The sequence below is a fragment of the Oryx dammah genome, unplaced genomic scaffold (assembly GCF_014754425.2).
Source record: "Oryx dammah isolate SB20612 unplaced genomic scaffold, SCBI_Odam_1.1 HiC_scaffold_28, whole genome shotgun sequence".
NCBI lineage: Eukaryota > Metazoa > Chordata > Mammalia > Artiodactyla > Bovidae > Oryx > Oryx dammah.
Window position 1 is genome coordinate 55,278,943 of NW_024070212.1, and position 21,156 is coordinate 55,300,098.

The following is a 21,156-nucleotide window of genomic DNA, read 5'->3' on the forward strand; positions in this document are numbered from 1 at the left end:
TGACGCTGTGACGCCATGGACTGCAGCGTGCCAAGCTTCCCTGTCCATTACCAACTCCAGGAGTTTACTCAAGCTCATGTCCATCAAGTTGGTGATGCCTTCCATCCATCTAATCCTCTGTCGTCCCCTTCTCCTCCTGCCTTCAATCTTTCCCAGCATCAGGGTCTTTTCAAATGAGTCAGTTCTTCTCATCAGGTGGCCAAAGTATTGGAGTTTCAGCTTCAACATCAGTCCTTCCAATGACTATTCAGGACTGATTTCCTTTAGGATTGACTGGTTGGATCTCCTTGCAGTCCAAAGGACTCTCAAGAGATTTCTCCAATACCACAGTTCAAAAGCATCAATTCTTAGGTGCTCAGCTTTCTTTATAGTCCAAATTTCATATCTATACATGACTACCGGAAAAACCATAGCTTTGACTAGACAGATTTTTGTTGCCAAAGTAATGTCTCTGCTTTTTAATATGCTGTCTAGGTTGGTCATAGCTTTTCTTCAAAGGAGAAAGTGTCTTTTAATTTCATGGCTGCAGTCACCAGTATCATCTTTTAGGATTTGAAATAGCTCAACTGGAATTCCATCACCTCCATGAGCTTTGCTTGTAGTGATGCTTCCTAAGGCCCACTTGACCTCACATTTCAGGATGCCTGCCTCTAGGTGAGTGAGTGATCACACCATTGTGGTTATCTAGTTCATGAAGATCTTTTTTGTATAGTTCTGTGTATTCTTGCCACCTGTTCTTAATATCTTCTGCTTCTGTTAGGTCCATACCATTTCTGTCCTTTATTGTGCCCATCTTTGCATGAAATGTTCCCTTGGTACTCCTAATTTCCTTCAAGAGACCTCTGGTCTTTCCAATTCTATTGTTTTCCTCTATTTCTTTGCACTGATCACGGATGAAGGCTTTCTGATCTCTCCTTGCTTTTCTCTGGAACTCTGCATTCAAACGGGTATATCTTTCCTTTTCTCCTTTGCTTTTACTTTTCTTCTTTTCATAGCTATTTGTAAGGCCTCTTCAGGCAGCCACATGGCTTATATATATTTTTCTTGGGGACGGTCTTGATCCCTGTCTCCTATACAATGTCACGAACCTCCATCCATAGTTCTTCAGGCACTCTATGAGAGCTAGTCCCTTGAATCCAATTCTCACCTCCACTGTATAATTGTAAGGGATTTGATTTAGGTCATACCTGAATGGTCTAGTGGTTTTCCTACTTTCTTCAATTTAAGTCTGAATTTGGCAAGAAGGAGTTCACGATCTGAGCCACAGTCAGCTCCTAGTCTTCTTTTTGCTGACTGTAAAAAGCTTCTCCATCTTCAGCCGCAAAGAATATAATCAATCTGATTTTGATATTGACCATCTGGTGATGTCCATGTGTAGAGTCATCTCTTGTGTTGTTGGAAGAGGGTATTTGCTTTGACCAGTGCATTCTCTTGGCAAAACTCGTTAGCCTTTGCCCTGCTTCATTTTGTACCCCAAGGCCAAATTTGTCTGTTACTCTTGGAATCTGTCTTCCTACTTTTGCATTTATTTCAGTCCCCTATAATGAAAAGGACATCTTTTTGGCGTGTTAGTTCTAGAAGGCCTTGTAGGTCTTCACAGAACCATTCAACTTCAGCTTCTTCAGCATTACTGGATGGGGCATAGACTTGGATTACTGTGATACTGAATGGTTTGCCTTGGAAACGAACAGAGATCATTCTGTCGTTTTTCAGATTGCATCCAAGTACCGCATTTTGGACTCTTTTGTTGACTATGAGGGCTACTCCATTTCTTCTAAGGATTTCTTACCCAGAATAGTGGATATATGGTCATCTCAGTTAAATTCACTCATTCCAGTCCATTTTAGTTCACAGATTCCTAAAATGTCAGCGTCAGTGTTCACTCTTGCCAGCTCCTATCTGACCACGTCTAATTTACCTTGATTCATGGACCTAACATTCCAGGTTCCTGTGTGATACTATTCTTTACAGCACTGGATGTTACTTCCATCACCAGTCACATCTACAGCTGGGTGGTGTTTTTGGTTTGGCTCCTTCTCTTCATTCTTTTTGGAGTTATTTCTCCACTGTTCTCCAAATCACTACAGTATTCTTGCCTGGAAATCCCATGGACAGAGGAGCCTGGTAGGCTACAGTCCATGGGGTCACAAAGAGTCAGACACGAATGAGCAACTTCACTTTCAATGACCTGGGGAGTTCATCTTTCAGTGTCCTATCTTTCTGCCTTTTCACACTGTTCATGGGGTTCTCAAGGCAACAATACTGAAGTGGTTTGCCATTTCCTTCTCCAGTGGACCATGTTTTGTCAGCCTCATCTACTACCCCATTTTTTTTAAGGCTTCTTGATTTTTTTATTACTCAAAAAAGCTTCATTTTAAAATTTAACTTTCTGACTCTGTGCTTTCAATACTTTCACAATGATTTTCTGCTCAAAAAGGACAGTGTGCTTGGTCCTGTCATGGATACATATAGCATACAGGGAACCACCATAAGCCCAGCTGATATATTTCTTTATTTTAGACAACCTGATAAGAACTTTAGGTCACAGCAAATTTCTCGAAGTTGGCCTGGGCATATTCCACATGTAGATTCTGCTGCTTTCCCAACCTTCTTACTATAAAGATAATTCTATTACCAGGGATTTGGGACAGCCTGGTTTCGTTAGAGGGGTATTGTAGGACAGTCTACAATGCTGTATGTCAAATGCTAGACCATTCTTAGTGCCTCTTGATACTGTCCCTGGAAGAGCTCCTATCCCATTTTTAACTTGAACACTGTGATCCAACCACAATGAACTACTGTCATTTCCCTGAGCTTGCCACACTCTCTTTCCTCTGGCTCTTCCATATACATATTCCCCCTTTGCCTAGAACATTCTTCCCTGCCCTTTTCTTCATCTAGATTATTCCTACTAAAATACTTTTATCTGTGAATCTTTGCTAGACTCACTTGAGTCACAGTTAGATGTCCCTTACAGTAATCTGAACTTCTCTATCTTTCTACGTATCACATGGCCTGTCCACCTATGGCCTGTACTTCTACCTAGACTTTGTTGTGAGAGCAGAGATGATGTCTGTCCTGAATGCCATTTTATTTGCAGTGTCACCTTATAATGTGAGTTCCATAAACATAAGCAATTTTGCCTGTTTTGTTTGCTGATATAATCCTAAAGTACAGAACAGTGCTTGGATATGACAGGTGTTCCATAAATGTTTAATAAATGATTGGGCTATGTGCTTTACATGTGTGCTGTAAAGAATAATACCACACTCAATGATATCAATGGGTATGAAGTCTTATAGAACACTCTAAAACCTTTTCTTTTTAAACGGTGAACAAGTAATGAAATATAAATTAGTTTATCTCTAAGGGCAACTAAAAGTCAATAATTTTATTTTCCTCAACTACCTCTAAAGGTATACAAGGGAAAAGTGAACTTCAAATGCTTTTAAGCTCTCTTTACATAGCAATAAAAAGGTATTCCTTTTAAATTATCTTCTCATCCCTGTTAACATTCTTCTGTGCCAAGAGTTCAAAATGTTTTTATTTCAGAAGTGTGATAATCACTTTCCTTAAAAAAAAAATCTGATTAAGCAAGCTAATAAAAGCCTTTAATACTATTTTCACCTCTAGTATTAGTTCAAATGAAAAAAAAATCCAAATTTCCTCTCTTATCAGGAGTTTCACATATGAAAAGGAAATTACCACCTTCCCAGTTGTTTTTGAAGGTCTAACATGTATTGGTAACACTGTGCGTAGTAAGTCATCTGGGCTTCTACAAAGTCATTCAGACAGCGAAGGTGATGGGCCTGTAAAGGAAAGTTTACAGTCACTTCTTAGCTCTATAATCTACAAGTGGCAAATACTAAGGGGAGACAGTACAACACTGTACTCAGGGTGAATCATCAGTATCTAGCATTTTGCTACAGTATATAGTAAACTATTTAGCCAAAAAAATAAAACAAACAACCAAAAAACAAATGGATTTGATGATGGTGAGAAAACTAGGTGATGAGGTGTAAAAAAAACTTAAAATATTTCTTCATGTATCTTGAAAAATGCTACAATTTAAGTATTGATAAGTGACTGAAAAGGAAGTTCAGTTTCTACTCCAAGAATTTCCCTAAGACTATCAAAGCCTTCTGTTCCAAATGAATTTCCAAGGAATGAACACTCACGTGTGTACTGCTGATTCCCTCCAGCAGAAGTCTGGTAATCTCTGCCTGACGATCAAATTCACTTTGAGTTATTCTTAATTCCTGTTCAGACTTAAATTGTAACACAGTTTTAGAATCTCATTAGAGGGCTCAGTCCATGCTATGCACATTCATTTAGACAGTTAAAAATTCCCCAAACAAACCCCAAAGTCTAGCAATTCCCTGATTCTACTTTGTACCTAAACTGGTCCCTTGGTGTCTAGACCTTATTTCTTCTATATTACTTAATCTAGATAGAACTGATTCCTTACTGGTACTTAACTCAAAAGAATCAATGTCAAAGGTTAATGACATAAACACATAAGCCTAGGAAAACTATGGGACAGTCAATATATTTTCATCATTTTCTAGTATATACTCTGGTAAATTTTAATGTTTCATGAAACCTTAAGATTACCAGTTTACATGTATAAAATGTTTCAAAAAATTCTCAGTTATTACTATAGTTACTTCACTTTGAAGTTAAATATAGGTTTCATTCTCAAATGAAAAAACTTCACAATGAAGCGAGGATTTTAACTTCTTTTGTTTAGTTATCAAGCATATACTTGATTCTAGGGACATAGTTCTAAGGTTCCTTCAAAGGATTCTTTGTCCTACATAAATGTCTTTTACGGCTTTCTTTCCAAACTTTGCATAAAATATGTTTTAAGCAGAAATACTATCTATAAGATATGCTAGGATTTTTTTGCAAGTTATGAGTGACCTTTCATCAATGGTGTGCTAGTAACTGGCTCTTTACTGGGGAGGCGGGGGTGGGGGAAGCGAGGGGAAGGGAGGGCAGATTCTCTAATGTGCTGAGTTTCAATGGTATCAATACTTCCACCACAGCTGATATCAAGCTACCAAGATGAAGTCAGTGACCTCAGAGCTAGAAAGAGATGTGTACAACAGCACACCATTACCAGCTTTAACTATCCAATATAGGTTTAGTGCTGGGACAAAACAAGTCACTTAAAAAAATAAAATCTAAAAATAGTACGTACTGGTAAAAAAAAATCCTCACAAATCTTTAGTCAGAGTTGGTTGGTAGTGAGAGTGAAGAGGAAAAAAAAAATCTTATAGATCATTCAAAATAGTTAGCTTATTCCCCATGGGGAATTAGCACTGGTGATAATATCATTATAATATTTTCTACTACCTCTCCAGGATAAATTGCTTACTCCCCCAACCAAATAATTACAGTATTTTCCAAGACTGTAGTAAGGATAAAAACAAGGTGCAAACTCTTTCCCTTTCACACCCTCTCCTTTACTCTCTTTGGTGACAACAGTTAACCCAGTGAAGCAGTCAACAAGGAAGTAGCTGTAAAAGAGGTATCAGTTGCTGCCATCATTCTTACCCCATTGCTAAAAGACATGGCGGAGAGGACTAAGACTTGACCACTAGAGGAGACTTATGGAGATAAGCTTGAATTATTCAGTGAGTTGAGATAAAATTAAATTTACTTGACCAAGACTACATGGTACTTTGATAACAGGGCTAAAGTAATAAGCTTCCAGTATGTAGCAGAAAAATGTCACAGGAGAATAAAAAAGTCAATGTTCTTCCTAAAAGAAGTGTTAAGGAAAACCAATTACTTCAGTGTTACATTTGCACATTTACTTTTCTACTTGGTCGAGAGGTTTTGACAGATAGAACCAAAGCAAACAAAAAATAAATGCACTTCAGAAATAAATGAGGCTTATTCCACATAGGTTTGACTATGAAAGTACAATCTGACAGCCTTTAGTGGAAATGGCAGGAAAGTCTACTAAATGGTAATGTTTCTATACAAGGTGTAAGTAAGTAAGCTAGGTAGCAGATTAAAAGTGACTAGGAAGCTTGAGTCTGAAATGGAAATAATGTTTTAAAGCTAAAAACACTGAATAAAAAATATAAAATGATCTTAGTAAGGACAAAGAATCAGTCTCCTATGTTTTAACAAAATTTAATTATTTGTGAATAAAGCACCATATTATTAAGGCTAGGAAGTCATTCTTCTGTACAATCTACACTTTTATATTTTAGAAAAGGTAAATGACAGGAAGGAAACAAATCGTGTTTCTTGAACAAGTTGCAGTACATGTTTGGGGTAGCTGCACACAGTCCAACGTCCCAAACCATCTCTACTTCTGACAAATGTAATTGATTATAATAATTAATTAAATTAGAGAGGTTGAGGTAACTGAAATTAGGTTCAGCACAAATAATTTACTTAGGAAGAAAGTAATCCATATTACAAAGAGACCAAAAAAGGGTTTAGAGAGAGACAATGAGTTGAGAGTTTTTATTCTGTCCTCCAGAGGATCTCATTCTCCAACTTAATTTTATAAGTAGGATAGAGTTCTAGGGAAAAGATCTTCTACTGCTTAGAATTACTGTTACTGGACTTTCTGATCTAAAGCATAGCTTGGGTGAGAGAAGCAAGGAGAGTTCTTTTAGGATATAAATTGGAAATAGGGCAAGAATGTGTTGGTTAGTTATATCAGGACTGGGTTAATTATTTTAAGCCAGAAATTCTGGTCAAGCTTCTAAGGCATTTGCTATGATATCTTGGTCAGTGTTATCTACTTTTTCTAGGGGCTTAAACCTTAATATATTCCAGGAACATTAAGTTTTAAAATTACATATTTTTAAATTATAAAAATGATAGAAGTGAGAATAATAATATTTTTGGAAATTCATTTTGATGTTATTTTAAACTTTTTAAACATATACAAGCAAAATAATGTAAATATTTTTTTCATCAGTTTCTTGATACTATATATCAACCATTTCCCAAATTTGTAGACTGCAAGATCAAATCCGCAAAAATTTTTTGATGTACCTGTATGCTAACCAAAGTGGAAGAGACCCTTTCTTGACCAAACTACTTTCTCTTCCATGTTATTCTGTCCTCTTTTCATGCTAGAGGTTCAGGAAGAGATGAGAGGCCAGGGTGTAACCATAACTAAGCTGACGAATGGATTCCATGAAAGGGAGTGAGGGCATGGGTGTTAGTCAAGAATTTCACATTGGATTTCCAAGTCATGCTCCATAACCTATGCCTGAAACAAGACTGCATAGTCAGCAATCCTATAAAGTAAGAAAATAAGTTTAAGTTTATAAAACTATTTAACAGCCAGGGGCCCAATTAACACCTGGGCTCTATCCCCAGGACTGTCCTCATTCTAAACATGAGAAATGAAAAATGCTTCTGAAGACCTCAAATAGCACTTGAAATAAATCTGCACGAGTCATAATTTTATTCCTTAAACTAGCTTATTTGCTTTCCTAACCAAGAGAAGACTAGAAATGGTAGAAGTAGAGAGACGGGCAATAATGGTAATATGGACAGTGTCTAAAAGTGACAGTCTGACAATGAGGGAGGAAACAACATACTTCAAAAACAAAGAATCCAATTGTTGCACAGTACATACAGCATGTTCATAATAAGCCTAACTGTAAGCAGTTAAATATATGTTATCCTGTATTTAATTTTTTATGAATATTTTCAACTAGAATGACAGAAAAATTATCTTTGGAGCTGAAGAAAACAAGCTTCAGTTACCTTGAAAATTCATTTGTGTGACATGATATATTCACTTCTCTGAAGATACAGACATAGTGTAAACTATAATTCACAAAATTATCATATGAATAAACCAAGTATTTAAGAACTGTCTTCTGGCAAGGCACTGTAAGGATTACACTTAATATAACAGATACCTGATATTTATCAGAGTGTGTACAAACAACATCTCTGAAGCACTGTTATACTACTCTGTGGAACTACTACTAGCCAAATAGATCTGAGCTTTCCATAATAATTTTCAGATTTTATAAGACATACTAACAAAGACTGTGATTGGCCCCATAGTTGTTGCCCAATATAGATTTACTGAAAGAATGACATTTAAACTCTTATTTCATAATTTTGTAGTTTAATAATTTACTTACTTTTGTCACTTCCTCTGCCCAAATCTAGCCAGCATTAAAAATTAGAGAAAAATATAGAGCATGAAAGAAAGTTGGAATTTAACATTTTCTACAGCTTAGTATAGAAAAATGTGAATATTTTAATTCACATGGCATATTTTTTCCAGAGTCACATTAACAGATTAAACAGTAATAGTTAAATCAATAAAGCTTAGTATACTGTGAAAGTATGCCTTCGTATGTATTAATAGTATTGGTGTTTGAGTCTTATACTAATTCTAAATTAATAACAGGTTTCCAAAACTGGGAATATTTAATGCCTCTCAGTTCTAGTATTCTCATCAGTAAAATGAGACATTTAGAGTATATGATTTCTAATTTCTCATTTAGGTTCAAAATTCTGCAATTTTAGGAAGTTAAAATAAAGCAAGGATAAATGGACACAAAATGTTGATAGAGCCATGAGGGGAGACAAAATAAACTTGGGATATGATGAACTTAAAGTTACCAGAGTTAAACATATAAGTAGATGACACAAGTAGTAAAACAAATGCCTAATAAATGAAACAGTCTTGATAACTGTTTAGCATGATTTAAAATGTTTAAAATGACTTTGAGTGAAACAGTCTCATACTTCTCATTTACCTACATATAAATAGGACAATGGAAATAAATGAATGCATTCTCTTGCTATCTAAGGAAAGCCCTAATTTAGCTGGGGCTTCAATAACTGCAGTAGTTTAAAAAACAAATGCATTTTACATATTCTGTATAATAATCTTTTCTATTACATATTTCCCCCCCTCCTTTTAGTACAGTGCTAATGAAATAAAAGTAGTCAACTGATTTAACAAATAAAAACTGCCAATTATTTACTACTTAACAGTGGATTACATCTACTTCTATGGCAGTAATACACCCAGGAGTATTATGACAAACACTGTACCTATAAATCTTTACTGGCTAACATTTATGAGTTTTGGGACAATGTTTAGATTTTACTAATTTCTATCTTGCTAAAAAATTAAATATGCTTAACATCCCCAAAATTTCCTCAAATCAAGCTCAATAAAATATACAGGATACTATAGAATAATTCTCATTACTAATTCAAAGCTATCACTGTTCAGCAACTCTCCTAAGTGAACTGACACATGGCTCAGCGGTTACAAATCTTCCTGCAACGCAGGAGCTGCAGGACACGTGTTTGTTCCCTGGGTCAGAAAGATCCCCTGGAGGAGGAAGTGGCAACCCACCCCTCCAGTGCTCCTGCCTGGAGAATCCCAAGGACAGCAGGCTACAGTCTGTGGTGTCACAGAGAGCTAGACACGATGGAAGTGACTGAGCCTGCCTGCACAGTCCTCAACACTACAGAAATACCTCAACTACTAGTGGTTGTTTTGGCCTGGAATTACAAAGAAGAAATTAATTCTATGTTGAGTTTGAGGGAAAATTAAAGTAAACATTGAAGGTACTGTGAAGCAAAGTAAATTTGTATACCTTATACTTTTCTCTAAGTTAAGTAAATTTTGTTAATTTTGTCAATTAATATCTTTGAATATCTAAGTCAGTCAACATAAAAAATTAACATCTTTTATTGTGTATAAAAGGCAATATATTTATGTATAAATTCAGACTCCAGAATCTGAGTTTTGTGTAGCTAAATTTGTCAACTAGAATGCATAATTTCTGTTCTTCAAGTTCCAGTATTATTTCAGCTAGCATTCTCTGTAATTTTTGTTAGACTCATAAATGCATCGCTTCAACTACTTTAGACTTTTACATGTAGATAATAGCAAGAGAAGGCACTTTATTCAAGATGTAGAAAACACAGTAGGCCAACAAACCTTCAGCCATTTTACATGCAGGAGGTTGAGCATGTAAGAGAAATTTACCATAACGTTATCTCCTTCAAGGCGTGCTGAGTTTAGTTGCTTAAGTGCATAGGTAAGAGACAAAGAACACATTATACCAATGAACAAAGTGAAACAAGTTACTTCTGCACAACATACAAACAAGTATTAAAAGCTGATAAAATGGTCTTCTACTTAAAAAAAAAATCCAACTAAGTAAATTTTGTTTTCTTTGTCAATTAGTATCTTTTAATATCTATGTCAATTAACATAAAATTAACATCTTTTATTGTGTAATAAAAGGTACTATATATTTATGTATAAATTCAGACTCTAAAATATGAATTTGGTGTAGCTGGATTTGGCAATTAGAACACATACTTTCATATTATGATACCTATTCAATTTTTTCAAAAGATTCAAGTTTTCAAAGATAAAAAAACATGGTTGATGCTTGAGTTTAAATTGGAATTATTTAGGGAAGATGAATTACTTTAAAAGCCGCCACAATCACCTAAAGTTTTATTGAATTTTCACCTATTAAAGTCCTTCTGCCTACCCACAATTTCCCTATTCAAAGATCATTCCTATTTTATTAGTGTATGATGCCTTCAACCACATTCTCCTTCAATCAGCCTCAGCCAGGTCTTGGCATACCCTGAAGAAATATGAAAGGCAAGTCAATCCTTGTATTTTTAATAAACTTTAAATTCTAATATGTGTACATTAAAGTTAAGATTATATGATGGTTCTATAAATTCACTTGGTTTTTAGAGTAAAGGCACAGACTGCTGTAGAAATTGTGGAATTGATGCTTTTCAATTGTGGTGTTGGAGAAGATTCTTTAGAGTTCTTAGACTTCAAGGAGATCAAACCAGTCAATCCTAAAGGAAATTAGCCCTGAATGTTCATGGGAAGGACTGATGCTGAAGCTGAAGCTCCACTACTTTGGTCACCTGATGTGAAGAACTGACTCATTTGAAAAGACCCTGATGCTGGGAAAGATTGAAGGCGGGAGGAGAAGGTGACGACAAAGGATGAGGTGGTTGGATGGCATCACCGACTTGATGGTCATGAGTTTGAACAAGCTCCAGGAGTTGGTGATGGACAGGAAAGCCTGGTGTGCTGCAGTCCATGGGGTCACAAAGAGCTGGACACGACTAAGCGAATGAAGTGAACTGGACTGCTGTGGAAATGGTTATATGGACAGAGGGACATATTTGCTATATTATGTTAGTGATAATGTATTTTCCATCATGTTTGGATACCCGAAAGTAGCAGACAGATGTCTAAACCTCTCAGTATCAGAGAGCTTTGAAACCAGATGATTTTTTTCTTTCCACTAACAACACTCTAAAATGATTTTTTTAAAAGCTTATACAGACTAAGATTAGATTAATAATGTCAGTGCCTTATCACTTAGATGCAGAAGTTATTTGTTTTTGCTCCTCTTTATACTATTTTCAAAGCTGTACTTTTGTTCACTGTAAAATATTCAGGGAGGTTTTTTCTTTTCTGCTCATTGGTGTATTTTTGAGAAATGTCTTTGATATTACTTTACCATTCTTCAACATATTAACTAATAAAACAGGTTAGTAAGGTCACAATATTGAATACAGGCATAAATATTTACTGATAAGGCTAAATGACCAAAAAATTCAATCTACTATGCTAGATTATAAACTGAGGGTAGTAGAGATTTTGCACTATTTATATACTAACTCCTTCTCAGCAAAGCAACTTGCACAAAATTAGCATTAAGTAAATCTAGAATTTAAAAACAGGTCACAAGAAACTAGGAAACAAATTTTTTTAAAAGTGCTGATATGCACAGGTCTCAAACCTTACTTACAGAGAAACTGGTCACAAAACAATCTGAGCAAATTTATACAAGGAAGTAAAATCAAAGAAAGTCTGAGGTTAGAGTAATCTCCCCAGCCATCAACTAGGAAGCATGAAATGTGTCAAAGGAAAAGAATAAGGAAAGCAAAACAAACTCCTAGTGGTTTCATTTTTTCTCTATTCTTCAAGTAAAGGGAAGAGAAATACAGGGAAAGGAAAAAAAAAATCACAAAATACAGGTATGCCTTAAGGCTTTATGTGATAACAAACTAAGAGGACTTTTCCTTTCCAAAGTATTTCAGACTTACTGCTAATAAAGTTTGAAGAAAAGCAAGTTAGTTATCTAGAGGGAAAGGATACAACTAAAATCAGGAAATGGGAATTTTTGTCTAGACTAATATTTTAAATATTTAGCTACAGTTAAATTTTGTTTCATGCATTATATAAATTCTAGAAAAGCTGTGTACAAATGAAATTGTTGAAAAAGTCATTTGTATAATCTTATTTTTAAATGTAAATTCTCTGAAAAAATTTTGTTCTCAGGAATACAATGCAGAGAGATATTATCAACATCTTTTCTGGATATATCAAAAGGAAATATACAGTTTAATAACAGTGATAAAATAATTTAGAATAATCATAGGACCTTGTGTACTGTTGAAACAATGAACTTTCTGGAACTTTTCCAAGTAAAAAGTAGACTACTGTTATCTTGTAGTGGTGCTTGTTAAAGAAAGTTTTGTGCTGACATTTGACAATAGTTATTCCATTATCACTAAGCACATAAAGGTATTTCAAATAAAGATATTCTGTTCAAACATTTAATTCCAAATAATCCTTATTTAACATTTTTTCTGATTATGAAATTAGTATCTTAAAAACCAATTCATATTTTACTAAGTTTATTATCAGCAACTTTAGAGATTAATATCCTATTTTAGAGTCTCTTGCCATCTCTGGTATTTAAAGTTCTGATTCTGCAAAAAGCTTGTTCAGTGAAGTTAGGCTATTCTTTATGATGAGGTCATGTAAATTCTGAGGTGAACTAGCCAGTGATTTTGAAATTAATGTCTTGTCAAAGATAGTTCTCCAGCAGTAGCTAATTAAGAATCTTTAAAGGGCAACTGTCTAGAAGAGAATAATTTATTCTGCTCATACAAACTGCTCGGGTAAATCTCGTAAGACATCACTCTCCAACACCAAGTCACTAGTTTCAAATTTCGCTCTAAACCAAGTCTTTTCCAAAACAAGAGGGCCACAACAGACTTCCACCAGCACCTTGGTAATATGCTCCTAAGGCAGTGACTCTTGATGACAGTAGTGGTAGTGAGTTGGGAACAGAAGGCGCTGGGAATGTCACATCTCTTAACCAAACATATCCCTTTGCTCGTTAAGAATGAGCCTGTTAGCTTCATCTAATAAATTCAAACTTGTTTATACTGTACTATCCTAAAGGTGCTCTAATTTAAGTCTGATTAATCTCTCCAAACTTTGGAAGAGACATAAACAATATTAAATTAGAGACTTTATAAATAAAATCTTCAAAGAAAGTTTTACATATATATCTACTTATATATCTTCACATATATATATAAAATCACTGAACTACTTTATTTAACATATATCCATTCAGTCCCAAAAGACCACTCTGAAGTTGATTTTATGAAAAATATACCAGAACTTATTTATCTAAATGGGAGTCCTCTCCTTCAAAACAGCCACCTGGGAGTCCATGCTGCCATTGTCTGAATGTTTTTGGAACTATTCTTGGTGACAATTCCTTCAGTCAGTTTGAATCACATGTAGAAAGGCAGTCATATCTAATTTTTAAGGTACACATAAGCATTCTCAAACTTGACACATTCTCATCTTAATTACTATCTATTTTTCTCTTTCAAATATAATAAATCTATCTCCAAAAGACTTATTTTCCATTACCACTGAGGTTATTTGCAAAATATGACACAGCTTTTTAGGAGCTCTTATAATTTTTTTTTTTTTTTTTAGCAACAAGTGGATTGCTAAAGTAAGAATACTGACATCTCTTGATATGATTATTGTCACTGATTTAATGTATTAAGTCTTGAAAAGTTTAAAAAATAGAAAAATAATATCCTAAAGTCCTATTCTAGTCTTAATGATAGACTATAGCTTGCATAATATATAAGTGAAATCTTTTACAAGACTTAAAAGTTATTAAAAACAAAACAAAACAGTACTTACTGATGCTCTAGTTTCGGCAGCTTTTGCTTTTTTTAGTCTTGTTTTTGCAGCATCCAAATCCAGTCGCTTATTTTGTAATAGTTTCCTCTCTTTCTATAAATATAGGAAAGAAAATAAAGCCTAATGATGTTAGAAATCCACCAAGAGCACACACATTTAAAGTACTATTCTCCCATTAAACAATCATCTGATGAACAAAGATCTATGATTACAAAATTGGCCATTAAGTGACCTTTTAGGTGTCAGACTCCATTTTCTCACCATCTGCAATCGAAAAACGACAGAGACATTCTAGATATCTGGGAAAGATGGCAGGTGATGGTAGAAACAAAGGAATATTAGTTTTAATATTCTGTGATTTTGCTCTTTGTTGAGGAATGTTTGCAATGTCTTCTTGGTTGTCATAATTTGGGGACGGATGTTACTGGCATCCACTGGGTAGAAGCCAGAGATGCAGCTACATATCTTACAATGTAGTACAGTTCTTACAACAAAGAATTATTCGAACTAAAATGTTAGTAGTGCTCAGCTTGAGAAACTGTTTCAGCCTGTTACAGATAATCTAGGAAGTGCCTAAGATGAAGAAGATAGAGGCCCTAGGGCAAGGCTCCTTGCAACTCTGTGCTGTAGCACCAAAAGCAACTCTGCTACTCCGAAAACAGAATTTCACATTTATTTAGAATGAGTCATGAACAAACGTTAGTCTGGTATCTCAGAATTCCTCAGGGGAATGTCAAGCTTCTTCATAATATACTAGTTTATAAGAATTTACTGTTTGCTTTGTTAATTCTTAGATTCCACATATCAAATTTCATCCTGTTGACAATATAATATCTTTCAAATCATATTTCATCTCTGTGATTTTTCCTTTGTCTCAGGCCAAACACTTTATATATACAGATTCACTGTAAACATACTGAGTTTCTATAATAAGAAATATGAAAATTAAGTTTGAAGTAGTATTTACAATAAAAATCTTAGGAAAAAAATATCCACCTAGGACACTACTCTCCATCATTTAAAACACAACTTAAACTAAAAAAATATTAGACTAATAGATTAGGTTTGGGAAGTGATTTTTTTTTTTAATATGTCAGAAATAAAACACACCTGCGTTAAAAGAAGATAATAGATTTCTAGGGATACAAAAAGACAGGAAGTCTAATAGCCAGAAATATAGCTTCTAGTCATTATGATTCTGGCTCCCAGTTTAAATGTATGGCTATACTATGACAATAATTTGTGCCACATTTTAATAATCATTCCAGGAACTTCTATATAGATTTCAGTGCTGGTAATGAACAAGAATGGATGTAAAGACATCTCAATAACACTAAGGGACAAAGAAGTGGAGTCTGTATCATTAATAATCCTCTATTTTGGTTAGTTTTGTATTCTGTTGGACTATACATCTTGCTAGATTACTTAGTTCTTCTGATTATTTAATTCTTCTAATCTGCTATTATCTACAAAGTCATTAAGAGTGCAATTGCTCACTAAAAACTGCAAGTTTTTACCTGTAAGTATATACCAAAATTGTTTTACTAAAAAAATGAACATCTTCCAACTCACAGCAATTGTTTTGTAATCGCCTTCTATAAAGTTTCTTAATGGAGTGAGAAAATTTAAGGCTGAAGTTTGAATCAGCTCTCTGTCTGCTGTTCCAATTCGTTTTTGTGTTTCTCCACATTTAATAAGGGCGTTACCTGCAATGGAAAAAAAGTTTTGTTTTGTTTTTTTTTAAATACTGTGTGGTAATGTCAGAAAATCATGTTAAGATACATCAGCTATTTGATCTGCCTTAAAGGTAGTTGTTACTTGTTTACTTAAGTAAAAATCAAATAAAAGCAACTGTAGGTAAGATAGTTCTGGACGTCCCAGGTGATGCAGTGGGAAAGCATCCACCTGCCAGTACAGGAGAGGTAAGAGATGCATGTTCAGACTGTGGCTCAGGAAGGTCCACCGGAGGAGGAAATGGCAACCTGCTCCATGATTCCTGCCTGGAAAATTCCATGGACAGGAGTCTGGTGGGTTACAGTTCATGGGGTCACAAAGAGTCAGACATGACTGAGCGACTGAACACACACACACATAAAAGGTAGTTTTATTTTCAAAGTAAATTTAAGATTATAAATATGTAAGTGAAAATGACAAAGATAAATTTTTTATCATATCACAGTTAATTGTACTAACTCTACCAATGGGACAAAAGAGGACAGATACACTTAAAAATATCTATGGTCACAGCTCAAACAGTACAGATATGCTTATAAAAGTATAATTCTTAAAATATGTTAATAAGTAGACCAGGTAAAAATTCTTCTGTTCCTATATTTATGTACTTATTTCAAGTGTCTATAAATAATAGTATACATTTGTATCTTAAATTAAAAAAAAAATCTTTTCAGCAGCACACACCGCCTAGTATTTAAATAGGACAAATTCAGTGGAAAATAGAGAAAAAGAGAACCCCAAGATTCTAACTGGAAGGTTAGAACTGGAGGTAGCTTCTAACTGGAAGTAGGACTAATCTACCTCTAATAAGCTTTAGTTCTGTGGATCTTAATTCCTTTATGTTTGGATGACATTAGATCTAATTTGTAAGGAAGGTAATAATATAACATATAGTTAAGAGCTCAATTTCTGGATACAGATCTACATTTGAATTACTAGCTCTGTGTGATCATAGATGAATTATGTAACCTCTCACAGAGATAATAGAATTTACAAGTAGGATTTAAGTGAGGATTTACTAAAATAATATTTATACAGTGCTTAGCCCAATTCCTAGAGTATTCAATTGCTAGCTATTATTAATTACTAATAAATAGATTCAAAAAGTCCAATTCCAATAATCAGGGTACATTCAATGGAATTATTAGAGGTAAAAACAGGTTAAGCAGGTTAAAAAGGAAAAAAAATTTAGAAGGCTTTTGAATGTTTTTGCTCTACTAGACCTTCAGCTTGGTGAAGGAAACAGCTGGGTCCTTCATGTACCTTTATGACCCCTGCACCTAACTGAGTTTGGCATAAGAAGGCAATTAACAAATTTGATCTATCTATCTATCTATCTATCTATCTATCTATCTATCTATCTATCTATATATATATATAAAGTTTTCCTGAAATTTACAGTTAAAATTTAGAAGTAAAACTATAGAAATCTAAAGCATTTTCAGACTTCTGAAAGAACTGTATTTTGAAGAACATAGTGTAAAAAGTTTCAAAGTTGTACATCTGCAAGCTGGTTACTGGATTACCAGCATTCATTACTCAGTACTCAGGTCCTTCTGACATAAGGACTGCTAAAACTAAGTTCATTTAGTCTCGGAATTTACGTGCTATTATAAATCAGGTGGCTTTCTCAGGAGGTGCTAGCGGTGAAGAACCTGCCTGCCAGTGCAGGAGGCGTAAGAGACAGGTTTGATTCCTGAGTCAGGAGGACGCCCTGGAGGGCAGTTTGGCGGCCCACTGGGGTATTCTCATCTGGAAAATTCTATGGACAGAGGAGTCTAGTGGGCTACAGTCTATAGGGTCGCACAGAGTCAGACATGACTGAAGTGACTTGGCACACATGCATGCATAAATCAGAACTATGTATGTAGAAAATCACTTAATTTACCTATCATTTCACCATCCAAACAAAGACCAATTTCTCACAGAAGTCTTAACAAGCATTCAGAGATAAGCACTGTCAACATTTTTGTGGTATTGACATTACTTGTGTAATAAAAACACTAGTTCAAACACTTAGTTTGTGCTATGCACATTATAGAAATAAGTCCTCAGGAAAGCTTTAAAAAGAAAAATCAACTCGAGGAGAGACAAACAGAAACTGCAATATATCACAAGAAGTATAATAAAGGAGTTGTAAGATTCAATGGGAATACCTATTCAGACCTAAAAAGATAATGTGAATTCTCAGAATATATGCTTAAATATATTAAGTCATACTGTATATATTTGGTGGTTATGTTTATCACTTCATCTAAAATTCTAACACAAAATATTTGAAGTTAAAACTGATTCTACTAATACTAGGTAAATGTTAATGATGTCTCTAAGTAAGTAAAGATCTAAAAGAAAAGATATCTCTTAGCAAACATTTGCCTTTCACTTACCATATGCTGTTCCAGGCCCAAACTCAGTCCCTGCATCTATCATATATTGTCCCAAAAGTTCTGGGTTGTTTATACGACTTGGCGCTTTTCTATCCAGTTTCTCATAAACAAATTCTTCTATCCTGGCATCTAGAAAAAAAGTTTAAATTACCAACGATTTCAAAAAGCTATTTGAAAGACTGTTGTTCCCCTACTAGCCATTTATCACTTTGTAAAATAAACAAGAAATTAGTATGCTTTCAAGTACCTATCTTAATATATAATTTTTCATTTGCATGTTAGAGTATTATATAACTCTAAGAAACTTACATTTTAAAAATATGATAAAATATTTTGGCACAAAAACATTTTAAAATGAAGTACGTTTCCTTGGTAGCTCAGACAGTAAAGAATCTGCTTACAATGCAGTAAACCTGGGTTCAATTCTTAGGTCAGGAAGATCCCCTGGAGAAGGAAATGGCAACTCACTCCAGTATTCTTGCCTGGACAATCCCATGGACAGAGGAGCTTGGCGGGCTATAATCCACGGGGTTGCAGAGTCAAACATGACTGAGTGACTAACACTTTCATTTTTCAAGGCTATTATAAATATTTTATGGGATTTTAAGTTTCAGAAAGGGTTGGTATTCACTTAATATCTAGTGAAGCTGCCTTAGACCCATTCATATAGTGTCTAACTTTTAATTTTTGAATATGTGTTTACAATTTTAAAATCAGGGATTTCCAGCTATAAAAATATGGATATAAGGTACCTAGAGAAATTGAAGAGTTGTATACTTCTGCCACCGTTACTGTGCTTTAGTTTGCTTATATGCTCAATCTCCCTCTTAGAGGTTAAATATTGGGAGTTTAAGGAGTAGAATAGCCCACACTTGGACTAGTCTACAGAGATCAGCAATACGATTTTTTGGCTTAATTTTATTTAATTATGTTTAAAGTATATAAATATCTGAGATGTATTCATTCAAAAGATTTTATCATTAAAAATAAGTTTAAAACACAAAAGATTAAGAGCAGTAACAGGAGTTAGCATAAATGAAAAGGAAAAAAAATCATTAAAATCTGAGTAAACAGGTGGTTATCATATTTAAGAAATTCACATTTACATTGCTACCAACAGTGAGATGTTTCAGAGAAAAATAAGAAAAAAGCGAAAGTTTCCAGAAAAAATGGTTAAATATAAATTCAGGATTGGGAGCTCATATACACCCGTGATGGATTCATGTCAATGTATGGCAAAACCAATACAGTATTGTAAAGTAAAATAAAGTAAAAATAAAATTTTAAAAAAAATTAAAATTATGATCCCCAAAGAAGTTAAATAGGTTCCTTCTAAGCACCTCACATAATTCCTCCACAAGTTTCACACAGTGTACTGAAAATTTCAAAAATAAGTTGAACCAGTAACAGAAACACTTCAGAATTCATTTTAGTACATAAAATATGCTGTTGGAACAATACTTGGATTTGTGGTAGACTCTGGTGCAGCATCAGAAGAGTTTTTAAGTAAGAGTTTAAAAACCTTTAAATTAGTTAAAACCAAAATGAGTCAGTTGAAAACAAAACCCCTTAGAAAATGTTAACTAAATCTCAGAATTTCATTTTCTGACTGTGAGAGTGATTCATATCTTTGCCACTTGTTTACCCACTTGGTCAAAAATTTAAAGCTGAATCCCATGTTGATTTCATTCAGTTTTAAAAAAAATTGATGTATTTTAAATAAATATTTCATTTAGGGTATCAAAAAGTCCTAATAAAATCTTAACAAGAAACAGGCAATTCCACTATAATGCAATGTACACTTCTGAACAATCCTAGGTTCTGGAAAATCATACACTAAAAAAAAACAGGGCTTACAGAAAAAAGATTCGGTCTAACCACTTAAAATCTGTGTAACTTTATAATGACAGCACAAAATAAAACACAAAAACAACTGTTACTAAACCCTGAAATAAATTATGTGAGCTACGGTAATTCTTTCTACGGACATCCTTTCCAACATTGTTGGTGACATTATTTGCCAACCACAAAAACATACTGTAGGAGAGACTATATATTGGAGGAACTATGGCTAGAGCGAAAAACAAGAGGAAAAATGTCTACTGCTTTTTTGTTTTTTTTTAGGTGCCATGGTATATTATTAAAGTAGCCTTAAGTGAGGAAGATACAACACACAGTGTCTAAAGACAATAGGCCTCAAAGAGTAAAACGATTAAAGTCACCACCAATTTAATTAAAATGGCACAGTATTGTTAGTATTTAGTAAAGTGCTTGGGCTTCCCCAGTGGCTCAGCATTACAGAATCCACCCGCAATGCAGGAGATGTGGGTTCATTCCCTGGGTCTGGAAGATGCCCCAGGAGGGAGATGGCAATCCACTCTAGTATACTTGCAGGGAAATTCCATGGATAGAGGAGCCTAGTGGGCAGTCCATGGGGTCGCAAAGAGTCTGAGCAATATAGTGCTTGAGTTTTATATAACAGCAACAAAGTTTAAAGCTTGGAGGTAGTATCTGAAAGAAAGTTTATGGCATTTCACAACATGGTCACGATAACACTGGGGAAAGGGAAAAGGAAGGCAGGAACTGTTGTTGTTGATTTCGTCCTTTAGTTTTGATCTGTAAAGCTCCCTGTCAATACACCTGGTTCTAGTTCAAGTTCTACTTTTAATTAGTTATGCTACACTGAACAAAATGCTACCTTGTGACTTTCAATTAAAACAATCATTGTGCATTTTATTTGCCAGGTTATTGAGTTAGGTGATCTGAGAAGTCTTAGGAGTTGTCTGAAAATCAAATGGAGTAATTCGTGTTAAAACGTAAAACTTAAACATAAATAGTTGGTAACTGCTTAAGTTTCTATGTAATTTTCCCTTAATTATATAGGGGCATTTTCTTCTTAATTATATAGGGGCAGTTCTCCCCTGGATGAGGAAGGAAGATTATCTTCACAGGCTTTCATAACTCTTAAAATTCAAAGCTGCTGCCTGAAATTTCAAGAGG

The 21,156-nt window shown here is 34.5% G+C and overlaps 1 protein-coding gene across 6 annotated transcripts in view; it reads right to left on the minus strand.

Moving 5' to 3' along the window:
• The window catches only part of SH3GLB1 (SH3 domain containing GRB2 like, endophilin B1), a 43,805-nt gene that overhangs the window by 12,680 nt on the left and 9,969 nt on the right, over positions 1–21,156 (minus strand). The window contains exons 3-9 of one of the 6 annotated variants that reach the window (XM_040232397.1): positions 18,157–18,285; positions 15,608–15,741; positions 14,036–14,128; positions 10,013–10,051; positions 8,139–8,162; positions 4,179–4,268; positions 3,709–3,809 (exon numbers count right to left, since the gene is read on the minus strand). In XM_040232397.1, coding sequence (XP_040088331.1) covers positions 3,709–3,809; positions 4,179–4,268; positions 8,139–8,162; positions 10,013–10,051; positions 14,036–14,128; positions 15,608–15,741; positions 18,157–18,285 — 610 coding nt within the window. Of the gene's footprint in view, positions 1–3,705; positions 3,810–4,178; positions 4,269–8,138; positions 8,163–9,964; positions 10,052–14,035; positions 14,129–15,607; positions 15,742–18,156; positions 18,286–21,156 lie in introns of all 6 variants that reach the window. The other 5 variants (XM_040232396.1, XM_040232394.1, XM_040232393.1 and 2 more) reach the window with 5 other exon arrangements.